The sequence below is a fragment of the Xiphophorus maculatus genome, chromosome 4, assembly GCF_002775205.1.
Source record: "Xiphophorus maculatus strain JP 163 A chromosome 4, X_maculatus-5.0-male, whole genome shotgun sequence".
Lineage (NCBI taxonomy): Eukaryota > Metazoa > Chordata > Actinopteri > Cyprinodontiformes > Poeciliidae > Xiphophorus > Xiphophorus maculatus.
The window spans coordinates 10,066,228-10,086,028 of record NC_036446.1 but is presented as its reverse complement, the minus strand read 5'-3'; the positions used below and the strand labels follow the sequence as shown (position 1 = coordinate 10,086,028).

Sequence of the window (19,801 nt, the reverse complement as noted above, 5' to 3'; positions counted from 1 at the left end):
TAATAATTTTACCTGAGGCTTGGATGCATATTTGGAGAAACACTCTGTCTACCACAAATTCCTTAACATGGCGCGATTTCGGCTGGAAGAACCTAATCAGATTTTTTATTACACCAAACCAGAGATCAAAGCTGGGTGGTTCACAGCTCTGTTGCTGGAGGGAGTGCGGTGTGGTTTCTGCGGGCTGCTTTCATATTTTTTGGGACTGTCCTCTGTTGAAGACTTTCTGGAAGGATGTTAATCGAGTAATCTATGAAATCCTGGGTATAACTTTAGCCTTTTCGTTTTCCGTTATGTACCTCGGAATACTTCCTGAGGGACTCAGTAATGGGGAAGCATACTTGCTGAAGATACTTTTGATTGCGAGCAAGAAAGCGATTACTAAATGTTGGCTCCAACCCAGACCTCCAACTCTGAAGCTTCTTGTGAATATTATAAACCTGATCCACGATATGGAAATGTTGACTTTTACAATACGGCTCAGGAAGGAGAAAGGAGAGAAACTCTGGGAAAAATGGGATCATTTTATTGCCAAAGGTGTGTAACAGATGACGTCTGTGACTCCACACCACTCGGACAGACACCTGGGAGTTTTCCTTGCTACTTTCCATTTGTGATTTTAAACAGTGAAATGTCTGTAACATTGTAATGCCCATCAGTGTGAATACATACCACCTGCCCTTGCCCTCATGTTCGATTGTATGTAATTGTATGTTTAAAAATTGAATAAAAATAAAGTTTAAAAAAAAAAAAAAAAAAATTTGGGATGCTATTTCATAACTTAACCTTTATTTAATGCACCTCTGATCAATCTTGTGTGTTCACTAAGGTTTTCTATCAACCATTTACAACTTAAACAGTTCTTCATAGAACAATTGTAATCATACTGAGATCAGGTCACACTTACGCACAACTTTACATTGGTTTATCATTAAAAAAAAAATGTCTGGTTTAGAAAAACACTGCATAGAAAAAATAACATATCTCTTCTGGCAGCAGGTATCAGCCTGCAGACAGAGCTCACCCAAAGATTTATGGGGCCCTTAAGCAGAATTTGATTTGGGGTTCCACCACATACTCACCATACAACAATTAATTTCTCATTCATGTTGTACATGCTTGATTAATTGTGCATCACACAATTAACACAACTATTACTCTAATCTGTTATAGTGTGGAAGTGTTGAAACACCAGATAGCTGACTGCACATCAGATAGTGTTCCCTGAAAATGTAAACAGTTATTTGTATAATCTAGAATATGGACATTGACATAGCATCCATGTTTAAACATTTTAAGCCTTTAAGTACAACTGATACTACAATCAAAGATTTTTGGGATATATTTTTTATGCCATTTTCCTTATTATTAAAGTTTACAATAGAATCTACTTGTGAAATGTTATAGATCATTACTCAAGCACAGAAAGCAAGAAATTTGTTTTTTTTATTAATTTATTTATTTGTGATATTTTAAGAAAACAAATTTGATTCACAGTGTGAAGTTTGCATGAAATTTCTTATCAGCATCTGCGTTAAACCACATAGTCACAGTTAAACATCTCAGCTGCTGCCTCATACCAGATCAGCGTGTCATGTTTATTGAATAGAGAGTATATCACACTTTTCATACATCATCTTTAAAATATAGTGTGAGGATTTAATAAAAAAGAGCAGACTGTTTCTGATTCTTCCAGCTGATTCTATTACTGTATCACAACTGTCAAAGTCTTTGTGCAGATTTTGCTGTATTTTTCCTTTACATTATTGTTTTTCTCAATTATAAATCCCAGAAAATAGAAAAGCTGCATGTCATCTGAAATTTCATTTCACAGTCTGCTCAGTAAACCAATTGAGCACTTCAGCTTTATTTTCTGTCACCCATTTTATGTTGGCTGTCGTCTTTTCGATGGCTTGCTCAAGTGCCATGGTAGCTGAGCCAAAACCAACATGGAGGTTCTCCTCTTTGAATTTCTTCAGCTGGGAAAAGAACAAAACAGACAGCTGAACCTTTGCATATATTGCATTTCTTTTCCTTTAAATTGCCTCAGGAAAATCCAGTCTGTAGTTGTGGCTGTGTGGACTGCATACCTCCTGCAACTCAAACTCTGTAGAAAACCTCACTGTGATTCCATTGATGAGATTAGAGAAGGAAAACGATCCTCTTCCGTACCTTTAACAAAAGATAGCGTTGAATCACAGAGCTAAAACTGCACACAAAAAAATGCACTAAGGAATGTGTGACTTGTGTAATATCCCAAAACCAGCCCCAAAATAATATGCACTTGAAATGGGATTCCTGTATATTATGATGTGCTTGTGAATCACCGTTGAAAGAAGGTATGATTATATCTGCTGAAAACTTGTTTTTCTCAGCAACATGAGTCAGTTAAAACTCACAGTGTGTGATTTTAAAGAGACATTCTGTTTTGTTGTCTCAGAAAGCTTCAGCATTCTTTGGCTACAAGTTTTTGGGGGTTTGTCTTTACCAGATTTGTCTGAAATACTAGCTTGTTCTGTTTTGCCAAAATAGCTCAAGGTCACTCTGACAGGAGGGAGGAGGGACAGGAGGGAGAGATATTTGATCACAAATTCTCAACTGGACTCAGCTCTGGACTTGGCTATCTAACATGAGTAAATCTAGAGTGATCTAAACTAATTTTATTTAGAGGTATCAGATTAAAAGTGGGTTGAATTTAAAACCATGTATCACCTTTCTTTATCTTCACATTTATGCACTACTTTGTATTTATAAATCACATGAAATCTTCCCAAAAACCTTTGGACTACTATGTTGCAATGTGTTTTTTGTTTTTATTGAAGTGCCCTCTTACTGTTGGAAGATGTAACTCCATTTTGCTCTGACAAAGTTCCAAGCCAGCGGCATTCCTATAACATTATTCGCGATGGACTGGATGGTGGAGGTGGCATCTTGCTTGCGTATCTTATTCGGATCAAGGGTATATTCCAGATACCTGCCTCGAAACAGAGTCATCAAATAGAAGTATATACAATTAGCAGGCAGAATTTGGATGCAATATTAGTTACTTCCAGCAGGAAGAAAGAACAATAATTAAAGCTGTAACCCTTTACCAGAGACTTTGAGAGCTACTGCTAACACTTATCTTGGTCTAGGATTTTATGCAACCTCACTCAAATTTGCAGCTTTGTCATCATATCTAAAACTGAATGATGTCTGTAGCTTTTAAGTGATAATGGTTAAGACAATTTGCAAATCACTGAACATTCCTTCTTGCTTGAACTCATCTCCTGGGCTACCCTTCCCTATTTGAACTTCACTCAGGTACAGTAGTTGTTGACATATTCCACTGAGAGATGACCCACCCCTTCAGGAAGAAGAAGATACATCAACAGTTCTCACGAACTGTTCTCTACTGTCCAATCCAATTAATATATTTAAGATGTATTTAGATTTTTAGGCCATTATACTAACAGAAAATGTATCTAATGTGAAAATGGTGGCCTTCAACATATATGGTGATCTTCAAGTATACTTGTAGTGTATTCATGATTAAACTGATTGCAAATTTGTTAAAGTTTGTCTAAATGTTATAAATAATTAGTAAGTAAATAAAAATGTATAAATTTTTCATAACAGATCTCCATACATCAAACTGGATGTTTTAGTACATTTCTGTTTGTTGTTTTGAAATAACGTCGATTAAACATCAGATTTTTATTTTACTTTATTTTATTTATCAAATTCTTAAAGACCCTATTAAGTTACATGTGGGAATATTTCTAACTGAAAGAGTATTTGCAAAATCAGCTCCTAATTATTCATTTCTAAGTGGGCCCTGAAAAGCTTCCTTTACCCATCCACCTACTCCACTGAAGCACCTGGGAGACCATAGCCTTTAGCAACGTAAGATAAATGGTGAAAAAAACTGGGAGGGAATAAGTGAAATGGAGTTTAACTTTGTGATTAAACAGTTTAACGTCTTTAATAAGCAGCTAAACATGATATTTCTGCTGGGATAGCACAGGATGCAAAAGCAGCACCCACCTGTTCAAGAGCCATGGTGTTTTGGTGCAGGCCATAGCCGACCTGAGTCTGGAAGCTTCCGATGCCAGAGACGCGTTCTGAAACATCTTCCAGGCAAAGTCCCATTCTTCAACACCACCAAGGCTTATAGCACTGCAGTAAACTGTGGCTTTCAAGTCGGAAGGAATCCTGGTCAGCAGAATGAATAAGAGATCAGAAGAATGTGTTGTAATTTCTGTACATTTAGCAATTTCTATCACAAACAAAAAGAAAAAAAGCAGCAAGATGTTTCAGGGTTAGTAATAGCTAGAACACTAAAAAAAAAAAACATTTCAGTAAAAGATAATAATGAATCAAAGGGTACTGGTAATCAACATAATTAATAATTAATCTTATCATTGATCACAAGAAGATTTAAGCACTAGTGATTTTACTAAGAAAAAAGAAATAAGGAGCATTGTATGGAGTCCAGATAGAGCGGATGCCTACAAAAAGGTATGGTCCTTGAAGTAGCTTGTTTGATTCCTGACTTTGGGACATTTGCTTCATGTCTTCCCTCCACCTCCCTCAAAAAACAAATCTGAGGTACAAGGAGACTACAACATTTTTACTGTACACACAATATCCAAACAGGGTACGTTTTATAAACAGAAAATTCAAAAGATTCTTAACTAAACTAAGAGTTTGTCCAGCTCCCAAGAGCCTATAGAAATGAGTGCTGTTGCCTAATTTGGATTTTAATCTTCATGTCAGTTTGAGAGAAGAAAGAAGAAAAAAGGAGGTGGAATTCTCTTAACAACTTTACTCGACAAATTTCAACACCAGAACTGCTACTAAATGGTGTTCCTAAATTGGTTTGTTGTCTCATTCACAAATCTTACTGGACCCTTTAGCTCATGCAGTTCCCACAGTCCTGTCTCGAGGTTTGGCTGGTGGGGAAATCTTGGCAGAAACAGCTTGGTTAACATTTGGTAAATCAGACCAGACAGCTGTTGCTTTTAACAAAGGTGTTTTTGTTGTTTTAGTGGCTTTTTACTATGCATTTGGAACCGATTTGGATATGATGGTGAAAGTATTTAGAGATACAAAGTGATATACAACATGTTCCAAGATATGGAGGAAAACAAAACCACACAAAAAATCTTCGCAAGAATTTTCCATGAAATTCAAATGAAAGTAGAAAAGTAGCAGAAAAAACATTTATTGCAATTCATACTGACTCAGAGTCCCAACTCACCAAGAGACCATCTGAGAGAGGAGACGTCACAGGGACTGATTAGTCAATCAGTGATGATTGACTAATCATCACCAAATGTTATACAGCAAATAACAGACTTTTTTTTTTATTAATTAATTTATTTATTTATTTTTAAAGAAGGTTTCTTAAAGTGGAGACAGACAAAAAAAATATTTTTGTGACTGGAGGTGATTTTACAGTCAAAGATTTAAACATGTAATCATTCTTTTAAATTACTGGACAGGTTCCCAGTCTATGTTGGTTAAACTAATGAGATATCTGGACTGGGAACACCACGTCTCTGGTCAAGAGGGCACAGAAACGCTTGTACTTCCTGCGGAGGATGAGAAGAGCACACCTGCCCCCGCCCATCCTCAAGACGTTCTACAGAAGCACCATAGAGAGCATTCTGACCAGCTGCCCATCTGTGTGGTGTGGAGGCTGCAGCGCCTCCGACTGGAAGAACGTGAGGAGAGTGGTGCGGACAGCAGAGAGGATCATCGGGGCCCCCCTTCCCTCCATTCAGGACATTTCATCCCAGCGCTGCGTGTCCCGAGGCCGAAACATCATCAGTGACCCCTCACACCCCCACCATGGACTGTTCTCCATGCTGCCCTCTGGAAGAGGTTCCGCAGCATCCGGTGCAGGTCCACCAGGTTCCGAAACAGCTTTTTCCCACTTGCCATCAGACTGCTGAACTCTTAACTGGACTGCACTCAAAATCTGGTCTCCACTTCATACCTTGCACATGTACAGAGCTAAGTAACTTCCATTTTACTGTCAGTCCTGCACTTTATATTTTATATTCATATTTATATTCATATTTTATACTGTATTTCATTTTATTCTGGAGTAACCTCACAACATTGGAACCTCAAAACACTGTCCTGAGCCGTATGCAACGAAATTTCGTTCTGTATACACCCTGTGCATGCAAAATGACAATAAAGTCAGTCTAAGTCTAAGTCTACATATTTATGAATGTTAGAACCACAAAAGAAACATTCATATGAGATAAATTTATTGGCAGGCACTCAAACAACACATTTCTTCATACTCATTAAATCCCTCATATTTGGGACCTAAAAGTCTGGGAAGGACATTCTGAAGTGAACTGGAGGAATATAGTCAATGAAGGTGAAGGTCATTACTTTGGTGAACAAACTCTCCACAGTAATTTCTGTGAGGAAAAATAGGACATGTCTAAGCACAAACAGATATGATTTCCTTCATACTCACGGGTTGTGATCTGGGCTGCCCATCCACTGTCTGAACCAGCTGCTGACTTGTTTCCTGCAGGACTCCACACCCGTACGACATGCCACCCAAACAGCATTGATCTGATTATATCTGAAAAGAAGCATCTAAAATCATGAGGAGTTCAAGTTAAAATGCATCTGTCAGATATGTTATGTGAATGCTTATTGCTTACTGGTCTGTGTGTTCTATTGGTGTTTTGGTCCAGTTCGCTGTGAGTGTTTCAAAGTATTCAAAAAGTGGTTTGATTTGTTTCTTGAGGTATGCCTAAAACAGAAATGTAACAATTAATATTTGGGGTTAGAAATTTCATTTTATCTTTAAGAGCTTGTCCTTTTTAGCACAAAATAAAATTAACCTGCAAAGGTCCGTAGACTTCGGTGCGATCAAACATGAGAGTATAGTACTGAAGGTTTCTCAGAGCTGACGCCCAGGGGATATAGTCTCTCTCTTTTGACAGGTATTCTGTAGTTCTCAGGGCCAATGCTGTGGGGATTATTTTTGCCCTAAATGAAAGAAGCAAATATTCTATATGCTTGCAAAAAAAAAACATTGTGGAATTTTTTATGACCATTTTTCACCTTGCCAGATTAAATGCATCATCGATGATCTGAGCTCGGTTCATGACAGATAAAGCCTGACAGAAGAAAAAAAGCCAATACAAATAAGTGAAGAGGCTTTACTTTAATAAAACTCATGGAGAGGTTTGCATTTTGATGCCGACACCAGTTTATCAGACCCATTTGTGTACACAGAATAATGTCAGTGAAAATAGTACATTACCCACCTGGTGACTGGTGTCAAGCTGAGAGAGGAGACGCTCCCAGTTTTCAGCATCATAGTTAACCCTGAAGTAGCCAGACACATTTGTGTTTGCTAGTACCCATTCCTGTCCAGAAACTCTCATCTGAGCATGGGTGTCTTGGAGGATTTGCATTGTATTAAGGAACATTAACATGCATTTAGTTTCACCCTTGAGTTAAAAGTCAAACATGTTCTTCCAGAGCTCACAAATCTGACGTTGCAGTACATGTTGCTGTGAACATACCTGTTTTATTCAGAAGCCAATATTGTTGCTGATCCACTCCATTTTTCATCCATTTTATTGGGACAAACCATGTATAACTAAACAGAAAAATAAAAAGATACAATCTTAATCTCAATATACTTATTAATATTTATAAACAATATTCAGCTTGTTGCATTTACTATGTCTAACTCTGATAATTAAATGTTTTTCAGGATTCCTATAAAAATGATATTTATAGACCTACAATTGTATTTTAATGAATTTGAAACATATTTCACTCTACATGTATATCATACGTGGAGTGAAATAATTCAAGCCCAAGTTTCTTTAAATCTTACAGAATCTCACCAGAAAACTCACTTTGCATTATTGGCCCCAAAGGTTACTTCTGTAAATCATGGTTGAGCGCTATAGTTCTAAATAGATTGAATTCATGTTTTACATTTATTTATTTACATTTAATTTTATTTTTTTACAATATCATGAAATGCATAATATAAATTATGAAGAAGAGTGGTTTGATGTGTAATCTATCCAAACTATTTTGTGTTGTGGTAGAATGTCATTTCTGTTTAATAGTATAAAATATTGCATGGTGGCTGGACTTAGATTGCTCTCATTAGCTCTGCTACCGAATATGTAATTTCAAGAAAAAAGTTTTTAAAGTTACAATTTCAGCCCACAGCCAAATGGTAATCACAGGACTGAAAGGCTACAAATAAATTACCCATTGGGACTAATGAAGTACAACTTTCATATTTAGAAAGTGGCGGTTTTTGAACCTGATCCAAATCATTAACTTCTGGAAAATCTCATGACTCCAGCATTACCACAAACTCAATTGTTGAATTAAAAAAATTATAAAGGAAGTTTATTTCATTGTCATGGTTTAAATCCCATGACAACGGAAAAACAAAAACCCCAAAACTAGTTTCTTGGGAAATTTTAATATTGCATGCAACCAGTTTTTAAAAAGGTATTTTGAGCAGAAATGGGAAGTTATGACCATGTTATGGCGCACAGTCTAGAAAATAATTGATGACAAATGGCTGCTGGTCAGATTTGCTCACAAGAAGCCTAAACCACAAAAGGTTATTGCTAAAAAAAAAAAAAAAAAGGCTGTTCTGCACAAGTATTTATATAAAGAGTGGGAGGAAAAAGTGTGATGGAAAAAGATGCGTAAGAAACAGCCATGATTACAAACTTGATGTGATAGTGACGAAATAGACGGGGGAGAACTTCCACACACATATGTGGGTCATTTGACGACAAGATGTACAAATTGTAAACAATTTCTGAACCAGATATTGTCAGAGAAAAAGCACTGAAGCTCAGTGTTCTAAAGTTCTATCACTGTGCTTGAATGGTCAGCAATTCTGTCAAAAGACCTCAGAAAGAATTGGCGGGTTGTTGTCAGAGTAGATGAGGTAAACCAAACCAAACCATGCAAATATATTGAAGGTTGATATTTACACAATCTAAGTTTCCTTTATATCTCAGTAAAGCAACAAGCTGATTTCCCCCCATGCCACATTGAATTGATACAAGTAAAAGGAGCCCAAACCCGGTATTAAGTGCAATTTACAAAGTCCGGTAAAGATCATGGACAAACTTATTAACAGGCCAAGTTTTCTGTAATAAAAAAAAAAAATCTTCTTTTTACTGGTCTTGTGTAACTTTTAAATTTTCTACTAACTTTAATTCTGGGTTTTAGTAGCTGTAAGTCATACTAACCTAAGTTAACAGTTTAGGTTGCACCAGCCCAGGTTTTAAGCTATTAATTTTGTGTGCTATCTTCAATTGTTGTTCATTATAAAATTGAAGAAGAATAAAGGAAAACTCATTTGTACTTGAACTGGGACAGCCTGTCCACTTTAGAATCTGGATCTAGCAGGAAGTGTTTCTGGCTGACCCCTCCTGTTGTGGTGTTAATAGTGACCACTGGGAAGCCCATTTGGAGAGTCCAGCGGTTCATAATGTCATGTACAGTGCAGGGAATATGCAAATCTGGTGTGTCAGCAACTGCCTGGGAAAAAAAGGGAAAAAAGAAGTATAGTTTTATATATTTTTCCAGATAAACCAAATGAAATTAGGCACAGCACATCTGTCAGCTTTGAACTTTGACAAACCTGTTGGAGATGACCCCACAGATCTGTATGTACTGTGTTGTTATAGGCAAATTCATTGAGGTAAGACTAAAAGGAAAACAAAACAGGACAAATAACATGTAAAGCAAATCATTATGACCAACATATCCATGACAATGTGAAAGAAAAATCTTGCTCAGCCTTCATTTTTTTGTCAAACCTACCAACTAGATAACTGCCAATCACTATGCCAAAAAAACAACAACAAAAAAACCTCACAAGTGACATTTCCAGTGAAATGGTGGGATCAGTGCCATTTAAAAATCTTGGTGAACTATGCCAGGTTCATTAAATTCACTGGAAATTATAGAAGATCAACCTAAAATCACTGGATCTTAACATTAAATCAAAAAGGTGTTTCTGGAAAGAATTAGTAAAAGCGTGTACACACTTCCAAATGTTATTGCTACTTTATAAAAATAAACAATATTAACATTTTTGTTTTTAAGTTGAATTGAACAGGATATTTAACTACAAAACAGATGGAAAAAAATTTTCTTGGTGTTGCTTTTACCCACACTGAGTCCTTTGGCAAACACAGGCTCGCTGAGAAACTCTGACAGCATCCTAAGCACCGCGGCGCCCTGAAAAGAACAGACTTGTAAACCACAAGAATTCAAGAAGTTTGAACTTCATATGAAACACATCATCACTGTTGATGATGTTTTTTCGTCAACAGTGAAGAAAACACTGTTGATTTGGAACAATGGCAAAACACACTGTGCTGGATTAGTGGCTCAAGTTAAAGGGCCAAGATCAACAAGGGACAGCTCCATAAATCCCTGACTGTGATTATCACAACTTTATCAAGCTTGTAAGTCATTCTTCTAAGCAAGTATGTAAATGTTGTCACTTCTTAAAGAATCAGACCTTGTTGTAAGAGATGGCGTTGAACATCTCACTGATCTGGGCAGGCATATTAACCTCCTCTTCTTTGCAGGACAACGGGTGAGAAGAGGCCAGGGCGTCTATGGCGAACACTTTCTGAACATCATACAGAATGATGTAGTCTTTCTGGATTGAAGCAGAAAGAAGTCAGGACAAACTCTCTGAAGCCATATTCACCGTGAAGGCTTTGAGAGCTTTTCATGGATAAAAAATTAAAATCTGTCTTTTCAAGATGTTTTTAATCTTACAATGTTCCAGGTGGGTTCAACATAATCAACTCCAAGGTACTCCACGTATGAAGCAAAGCCTTCATTTAGCCACAGGTCATTCCACCACTGCAAAGTCACCAAGTTTCCAAACCACTAGAAAAAAATCAAATATTTTGTCATGATGAAATCTCAGTTGCCACTTTAAAGCCAAAATGATTTAATAAACATTGATTCTGGTCAACACAGGCCTGGTTTAGGTCTAACCTAAAAGCCAATTGAAAAAAAAGGAAGCAGATTTAATAGTAAATCCCTCTGTACTTGAGCTACTCAAAACCTCTGAAATATTAGTAAGGTGTTTGTGAAGAAAAGAATGACATACCATGTGAGCAAGCTCGTGAGAGATGACAGTTGCGACCCTCTCTTTGTTTCCTGTGGAGGAAAGGTTGGAGTCATAGAGCAGGGCTGTTTCCCGGTATGTCACCAGACCCCAGTTTTCCATGGCTCCAGCATTAAAATCAGGAAGAGCTATCTGATCTACAGAGACCAAGGGAAAAAATTTTTATAAAACCAAACGGACAGCAATTCACATAAAAGTACTAGTATAGGTTTGTTTTGCTTCATCCTGACTGGAGAAGATGTCACACAAGATTACAATGAATAACTAAGGAAAGATACTAACAACAAAAACAGAAAAAAATGATTTTACATTTATTTTTGTCAGATGGTGATGACAAACTTCTGGGTCAGGTCCATTAAAAATGTAATTTTCAAAAAATGTTGCAACTGGGAGCCTGCACCTTGGCATTTTTACATTTCCAAAACATTATTTGTCATATTTGTACACATCAGCTTGAGGAATAATTAAAAAATATTTTGGGAAAATTTAAACCAATTTTGTCCCTCTTCTCAAGAATCACTGATTTGTACAAATATAACAACATCTTCTTTATTTTTCTCCATTGTCCCAAAGGCACTTGAGAAGAAATATTTTGGTCACACAACTTCTTTGTAACAAAATATTTATTTTACATTTAACCTACCTGATTTAGAGAGCGGGTACGTTGCGTTGTAGTATCTCTCATAGAACTGAAGGATTGCTCCTGTAATTGTAAGAGCATAATTGCCCTGCCCATCATTTAAGGCTTTTCTTCTAGCCCATATTCGAATCTGTAAAGAAAATTACAACCAAATTCAAATGGTCAAATGGTGTGGTTGGCTGTTTTAAGGCCAATTTTGTGCACAAATTAAGTAGCATGAGGCTATCCCTGAATATTTCAATGAACATTAAAAACAAGACATTTTTTTCTCACCAACAAATTGCTGCTGTTTGACTGAATGTAGCTAAATTCACAGACGACAAATGCTAATATGTAGGTGGACATTTTCGGAGTGGGTTCAAATGTAGTAACTGTGACAGGAACATTTTCACGTATGGACTCTGAAGAATCTGTGCAAAGACAAAAACAAGCCAGACATTCTGTTGGCATTAACAGTGTAACATTACAGATTTTCTTACAAATTGTTCAAGCCATTAATTATTTTCTACAGTCTGATAGTAACAACAGAAATTTCTCCTTAAAGCATTTCAAAGCACTGAATCTTCCAATAAAGGAATGTGAAAATGTATTTCCCTTTACACATTTCTTACTTTTTTTTAATCAATGTTTCAGTTCATAAAATTATTTTTTACATTAGACACAGAATATGTGCTAGCCTGAATCTTTGTGGAAAAGTAACTTAGCACTTGTTAAATCATGAATTAGTTTTGATTTAGCAAACTTTTTAATGAATTGATTTAAATTTTCCAAACTCCACCAGGCTTGATTACTGCTAGAAATCCATTAGTAGAACCTGTCTGACAACATGAATTCTTTTCAAAAAAGCAACATATGACCAAATATTAAAAAATTCAAGTACAGATGACAAGCAAAATCTTTGCCATCTATCAGCCTGTACCTGATTATGAAGATATTTCTAAAGCAAAAGATGCTAGGGAATCACAGACATAAAAATACAGAGCAATGATGAACCTTCCCATGAGTGGTCAGTCTACAAAACACTTCAGGGCCTTAGTGTCCAACAGCACAATGCAGTAGAACCCAGAGCAACATCAAAAGCAGTGCAGGCCTCACTTGACTCAGTTAAAATCAGTATTCACAAAAGGGCGTGGGCAAAAATTTCATCCATGGGAGAGCTACAGACTTTTTAGAAAATGTGCATGCCATTACTTCTGGAGTCAAACTAAGAAAACATTTTAGACAACAAACTTCACACCAACAACCAAACATAGTGGTAGCATGTTTGATTGATAAGGAAAAAATATTAATGACACAATTGTGATGGTCTAACAACAAATGACAGGGTGTGTATTAATACACAGATACATAACTTTTAAAAGTTTGATATTTAATACCTGTTATATTTATGACAGATGATGATTCTTTGTTAATGTCAAGTTGTCATAACAAAGACATTTTAAACAATGTCAACATTTTATAAAAACTGTCATTATTTACCGAATGACACTTAACAATAGTCTCAAATATCCATGAAGACATCTTCATGACAGTGTCATGTCAGTCTGTCTTCAAACACAACACTTTAGTATATTTATTTTGCTAGCTAAAGTGTTAGCATATTTATTTTGAACAAAGTGTAAAAAAATATTTTTGAAACCAACCTATTTCCTTGCCGTTGGAGAGAGCAATGGTGTTTCGCTCATGAATAATAGTGACACTGAAATTTGCTTTCATGGCTGGTTCATCAAAGCAGGGAAACGCTTTTCTGGCATACGTTGCTTGCATCTGAGAGGTGGCGAGAACTCTGAGAAATGTTCAAGTTAAACATAACCACAAAACAGACAGCAAGATGGTAAATAGAACAACAAAGCCATCTTAGTCAAAAGTGTGATTATGGTGCAAAATTATCCATCATTTCTTACTTCTTTACACCGTCGTCCATGTACTCACTCCTGTAGAAACCCTCCAGGTCATCTGCCAGCTCCCCTCTAAATTCTGTATAAAGCTCATAGGATTTTCCCACTGCTAGTTTGCTGCTTAGTTGAACAACAAGATACTGCGTCCTCACCACAAGCCAAGTGCTCCGTATGGCAGGCGCAGCAGCTTCACCCCGGCCACTCAGCTTCGCATGGTTACCACCGTACATGGTGAAGTTCAGATTGTTGGCATGGATAAGTATAAGATCTGTTTCTTTTTTACACCTAAAGACCACAGAAGAATGTCCAGTGAAGATGTACATGTTGTCTGCGTCGGGCTTCAGTCTGGGCCATAAAGTCACATTGTAAGTCAGAGGGACGAGAGAGTCTGGAAGTCTATAATAATCCCAGGGATCCTTTGGGGTGAAAGGGGTCGTCGACGGTATAGATGTGCTACCGGTACTAGCTTCATCTCCAGGCTTACCTTGAGTCTTGGCCCTTTGCTTGTCATAAGCAATAGATAAACCAATTATTGTAACTGCAGCGCTGACTCCGAGTACAAGAAGTCCAAGGCCCACATTTTTACTGATGTTGTAAACTTTTCCCATTTCTGACTCTTGGTTTAGCTCTGCGGGTCCTCAGTCACTGTTTGTCCAAGACTCTGGAGCTCTTCTCTGTTAATGGTTGAGGTATTAATATGGCAAAAAGATCTATACAGAACACCTAAAGAAAAAAGTAGAGAAGAATTCAATTATTTGTGAAATCATTTAAACATATTTTATCTATTGCAGTTTTTCACATCATAAATGTCAGTGTATGTTTTTTTGTGTGTTTTTTTTAAATCTATGTGCTTCAACAACACAAAGTAACACATAGTAGTGAAGGCAAGGGGAAAGGATATATGGTCTTAAACATTCTTAGAACTAAACATTTGAAAAGTGTGCATTAGTATTTGTCTCATTTTCCTCCAACATTGCCGAATAAAATCCAGTGCAACCACCTGACTTTAGAGGTCACCAAAATAATTAATAGAGTCCATCTCTGTGTAATTTAATCTCAGTATGCAGTTATATTCAATAAATTATACTTCCCAATGACTCTCTTCTGTCAAATTTAAAGTACCTTTTAAAAATATATAACAATTAAGCAGGTAATAAACATGCGTTTTATTAAGTCCACATTTCTGTTTTTAAAAATAGTTCTTTTTTATTGGTCTGATTAAATATTCTAATTTTAAATGTCATGTTTTCATCAGAATAAAGTCCAAATTCATTATAATTAAGAGAAATAAAGGCTTTCAAACATCCATTTGAGTATAGTTAAACTATCTAATGTGTTCCACTTACTGATAAAGTTCCTAAAATTAATGAGCCTTACAATAATATTCTAATTTATCAAATGGGTCTGTAAAAACAGCTGTTCTGTGAAAACCTAAGAGAACTATTAGAGAACATTCAATCAAGAAACATATTAGACAGGTCAAAAAGTTGTAAAGTTTAAACAAGGTTGGGTTACCATACTGTATCTCAAACTTTGAATATCTCCCAGAGTAATACTCAATCATTCATTTAAAAATGGGGAGAGCATGAAACAGCAGCAAATGTATTAAGACACAGTCATCCACCTTAACTGAAGAAACTATCAATTAGAGAAGCAGCTAAGAAGCTGACAGCAACTGTGGAGGAGCTGCAAAAATCCACAGCTCAGGTGGCAGAACCACTATTGGTCAAACATCTGGCCCTTGTGAAAGCATTGCATAAAGAAAACCGTTTGAAGTGCAACAGGTAATGCAGAGGAAACCGCAAAAATGTGGAAGAAGGCACCAAGTCACAGTAGACCATAATTTAACTTTATGGCCCCGATGCAAAATCTGTCTATGTGTGGAGAAAAACTAATACTGCACATCCACATGAACACACCAACCCCTCAGTGAAACATGAATGTGGCAGCAACATGCTCTGCAGATGTTTCTCTTGGTAGAGACAGGGAAGCTGTCAGAGCTGTTGGGACGATGCATTGAGTTAAATACAGGTCAAAACAGAAATAAACCTGTTAGAGCAAAAGGTGGTTCTGCAAAGCATTGCCATTAGTTCTAGTACAAGAAGCTCTGAGCCAGGACATTTTAGTCTACATCAGGAACCCCACGTTGTGGGAACAGTTTGAGGATGTTCATGCAGACCAGCTTTTCTATATTGCATGCATGAAATGCAGAGACAGAACATATGAAAAAAGAAAATTAATACGTTATAACAGGTTTGGCATGAGAGCACCTGATGTATGGCCTAGTCTGGAAAATTCCAGAAAGACTGTCAAATAATCAAGGCCTCACAGATCAATCGCAGATTGCAGATTTCACCTGCAAAGATTGGGCTGACTTCACATTAAATCCAACAGAATAACAAGGGAATTTCACTTAAATTCACAAGTGTATGAAGCCAGATGGAGATACTTTTGGCAATATAGTCCAACTTACTGCTTGCTAATCTTAGATGATTCCAGCTCCAACTTGCTGGCAGTCCAAGTTTGATTTGTCAGAACTTATCTTTAGAAAGTTTGTAATGTCTGTACGGTAAATCTGGCAGCAAAGCATTTTTATGCTCTGTTGTACATTTTGAGCTGACCAAAGAACTTATACACCCATTAGTTTAAAAGTTCATCACAAATACTCATTGTGAAAATGTTCAATATGATAGTGCGTCCAGATAGCGCAGCTTCCATAGCAAAGACATCTGGACATCTTTGAACATCCAGATGAACATTCAGCTTACAAACCAGCATGACCACAGATTGGAATTTTTGTTTTGTATTCAATAAGTTTAACATCCCTTATTACACTACCTACAATCTTTTTAGATAATCTGCATCATTTCTTGATGGTCTTCAAAAGTTTTCCATGTACTTCGGCTGCTTTTCAACAAACTGATTTGTCTTAAGAAGTTTACTTGAGTGCTTTATGAGGCTCCTTTTAGTTTCAATAGTAAATAAATACATAAAAACTCTTTCTAGATGTTTTAATTCACGTGAAGAGCAAACATGCATGCTTTAAATCCTTAGTAAAAGTGATTCTGTTCTTACAACATACAGTTCAGCATTATGATAAACTGTTGGTCACGGTGTAATTTGATCACAATTTTTCTCTTTATGTTTGCTTTAAAATAAGTTCTCTGGACCTTTTATCACAATATAATTTATTCACATATTAGGTTTTTCCTTCCAACTGCTTAAACAGCCCCACCAATAGTTTGAAAGATTAAACTACACATATTCAGTCTTCTGAAAAACAAGTGGTTGTACTACTTGTATTCAGGACAATTAACCACCATTACCTTGTTTGTAATGGTGGTTGAATACAAATGTATGCCACACTGGTTTGATTTTTCTTTGTAAAAAAAAAAAGTGAAAACCATTTTTCTACTTTAAACACTCATAGAATAAAAGTTTATGGTTTTAGTATGACAAAATGTAAAATAAATAAAAATCTGTAAACATGCTTTTGGCTTGACATAACCATGTCAAGTCTGAGATGAGTCTCATCTCATTTAAAAAAATGTCGATAGTAGTAAACCATTAATGCTCAGTCAATTAATCATTAGTTACAAAGTTAAGCAAATAAAGTGTTATTCATTAAACTTCTAAAACAACTGTCAACAGTTTTTTGTTTTCATCCCATGACCGTACAGATGTTGAAAGTGTTTCAAGTATTCATGTAGGTCCAGAATACTCATTCCTTCCATTCTATGACTAAAAAAAACCCAACACAAATTCTAGAAAAACATCTAAAACCTTGCTGGTCAGTTCTGCAAATATAAAAACAAAAATCAATTTGAAATTAATGGAATTTCATGATTTTTCTCAAGCTCAATTTAAAAAAAATCTTTTACTCCATTAACTAGTAAAAACTGATTACTGAAAATCTGACAAATTTGTAGAGACAGAGCACACCATTTGCTTGTGTCATGTGTGGCAAAAATGCAGCTCTTCCTTTCCAGGTCAATGTTCTTTCCTTCCTCTGAACCACATGTACTGCCTTATTACCTAAATACTCCCATAGTTTTAGCATGGGAGGAGAAGAAGGGTAAAATCTGGACAGGTTATAGAAACATCTTACCTTAACCTGCATGACGAGGAAACAAAGAAAATTTAAGTAAACCTAAACATGCAAAGGAAGGACATGAAATGTCCACACAGGAAAAGGGCAAAGATTTGAAGCCTATCCTTTCTTTTTAGATGATTACATTGTGTAAATGTAACTATTTAACGTGTAATAATGAAATTATGTTAGTAAAATTCTTAGCATATTTTAGTGTTTAATATTTTATATAAACGCATACAAATTTGAATCAATGTTGCAAAAGAAACAGATTAATAGTCAAATAAATGTCTTCATTTTTTTATTTTAAGATACAGCACACCTTAAAAATAGGACATATTGAAATCTGAAATATTTAAAAAATGTCAATTTGCATTCATCGCTTCTATCACCAACTTCCATCTTCTGATTCTCAGGTGATAGAAGTTGGTCAACTCCATGCAGTGGAGATGTGAAGCAGTTCTCACTGTTTAGAGGACTAAGTGTTAGCTCTGTGATTCACAGGAATGCCATTTTTTCTGTATCTACAGTAAATGTTTGAGTTTTTCAGAGGAATGTGAAAAAGTTGTTAGTCTTCTGAAGAGACCAATATTTATTTTTCTCTCACTTTTGGTAGTGATAAGAAATTTTGTGCATTTTTCTCAACGTGTTGGTTTGGAATGGAATTCGCTGTGATCCCAATGCATTTGCCTGTGCAGAAATAAACAATAAGGATCTTTTACACACTTTTTTTAACACATGACTATTACATTAAAGACAACCTTAGAGTTTTTCACATAAAAAACTGTTATTGCAATAGATTTGTAATAACTCATTGTAAACTAATCCAACTAATTTGCATGTTTTTCCTCCAGTGTTTCCACTGTGTCAGCACCAAGTTAATATCAAATATCAGCTAAACGGGCCACTGACCGTCTACCTTGCCAACAAAGAGCAGGATAATCCTGTCGAGGAGGAATGTTTTTCTTGGGGGCCCAAAGTCACATATTTTCACGGCATAAAAAATGTACAACAATAGAGCCGTGTGTCCACCCGTGACATGTACTACGAACAGAAACACAGTTATTATAAGGAGTCATGGGAATCTGTTTCAGTAAAATAAATAAAAATAAAAACTGCTTTTTACAAGCGAAAGGACCAGTAACATCAAGGAAAAGTAGGTAGTGTTTTGCATTCACCTCATTATCATCTCCTAAGTGTTTCCCTACAGAATCTAAACGTACAAGTGACTAGCATCTGCTGGAGCTGCAAAATTTACAACCAGAAGCTGGCTCTTTAAACAGGAGACATGCAGGATAAGCACAAAGTCAAACTTTTAACCAAAAAAAGATCAAACCAACAGGTATTGCTCTTCACCACAAATATGAAAGAATTCTCTCAATTTGAACTCAGGCAAAGCTAGGTTTGCTTTTCTATTTGGCCAAATTCATCCAAGATTATTTTAGAAGGTAGAAAAAGCAACTGACTATATTATTAAAGTGCTTCAATAATGAAAATGTGTTATGATGTATTCATGCACTACTTGAAAGTTGGGCAACAGCTTTTTTTTTTTGTTTGTTTGTCTCCAGCCCTGAGAAACCTTCATCGTTAACACAGCTAGAAAATCTTTCCATCTAGATTCCTCAGAAATATATCAAAGAACAGCCTTTAGCGCAGCATGTGGGCAGTGTTACACCGACCTGCAAGGAGAATCCAGTACATACCACTTGATGTTGTCTTTATGTCCTGTTTTAAGCCTGACGAGATGTGGAGATTCAGCTGGAGTGATCCTGATCCTTGGCTGATGAGACTTGTCAGCATCTGTGCGCCTGGCGGTGGGAGCTAGCACAGGTCTTCCTGGGAACGTAGGGAGGGTACAACCTTCTCAGACTTAACAAAAAAAAAAAAAAAAAACTCTTCATTATTGGACCAGGGGAGGGAAAGAATGTGGTGGAAAACTGCAGAACTGCTGCCTCAGCAATACTACAAGCTCAATATGTTTGAGCAAAAGAGAAGAAAATGTT

General features: G+C 36.3%; 1 protein-coding gene across 2 annotated transcripts; it reads right to left on the bottom strand.

The window, feature by feature from the left end:
• Positions 1-1,440: 1,440 nt before the first annotated feature.
• On the bottom strand, positions 1,441-19,620 carry LOC102235788 (aminopeptidase N-like). 2 transcript variants are annotated; one of them, XM_023332706.1, is made up of 21 exons: positions 19,478-19,620; positions 13,715-14,431; positions 13,454-13,596; positions 12,084-12,220; positions 11,814-11,940; positions 11,153-11,307; positions 10,813-10,926; positions 10,547-10,690; positions 10,195-10,260; positions 9,659-9,724; positions 9,380-9,555; positions 7,548-7,624; positions 7,287-7,420; positions 7,081-7,136; positions 6,858-7,005; positions 6,675-6,766; positions 6,482-6,592; positions 4,027-4,194; positions 2,834-2,974; positions 2,091-2,172; positions 1,441-1,979 (listed from the first exon to the last, which is right to left on the bottom strand). In XM_023332706.1, the coding sequence occupies exons 2-21, from the start codon at positions 14,314-14,316 to the stop codon at positions 1,824-1,826; spliced, it is 2,895 nt and encodes a 964-aa protein (XP_023188474.1). In that variant the 5' UTR covers positions 14,317-14,431; positions 19,478-19,620; the 3' UTR covers positions 1,441-1,823. The 2 variants fall into 2 exon arrangements, with proteins under 2 accessions (XP_023188474.1, XP_005796200.1); XM_005796143.3 differs by having other exon boundaries at positions 19,502-19,620.
• Between the last annotated feature and the right edge of the window lie 181 nt (positions 19,621-19,801).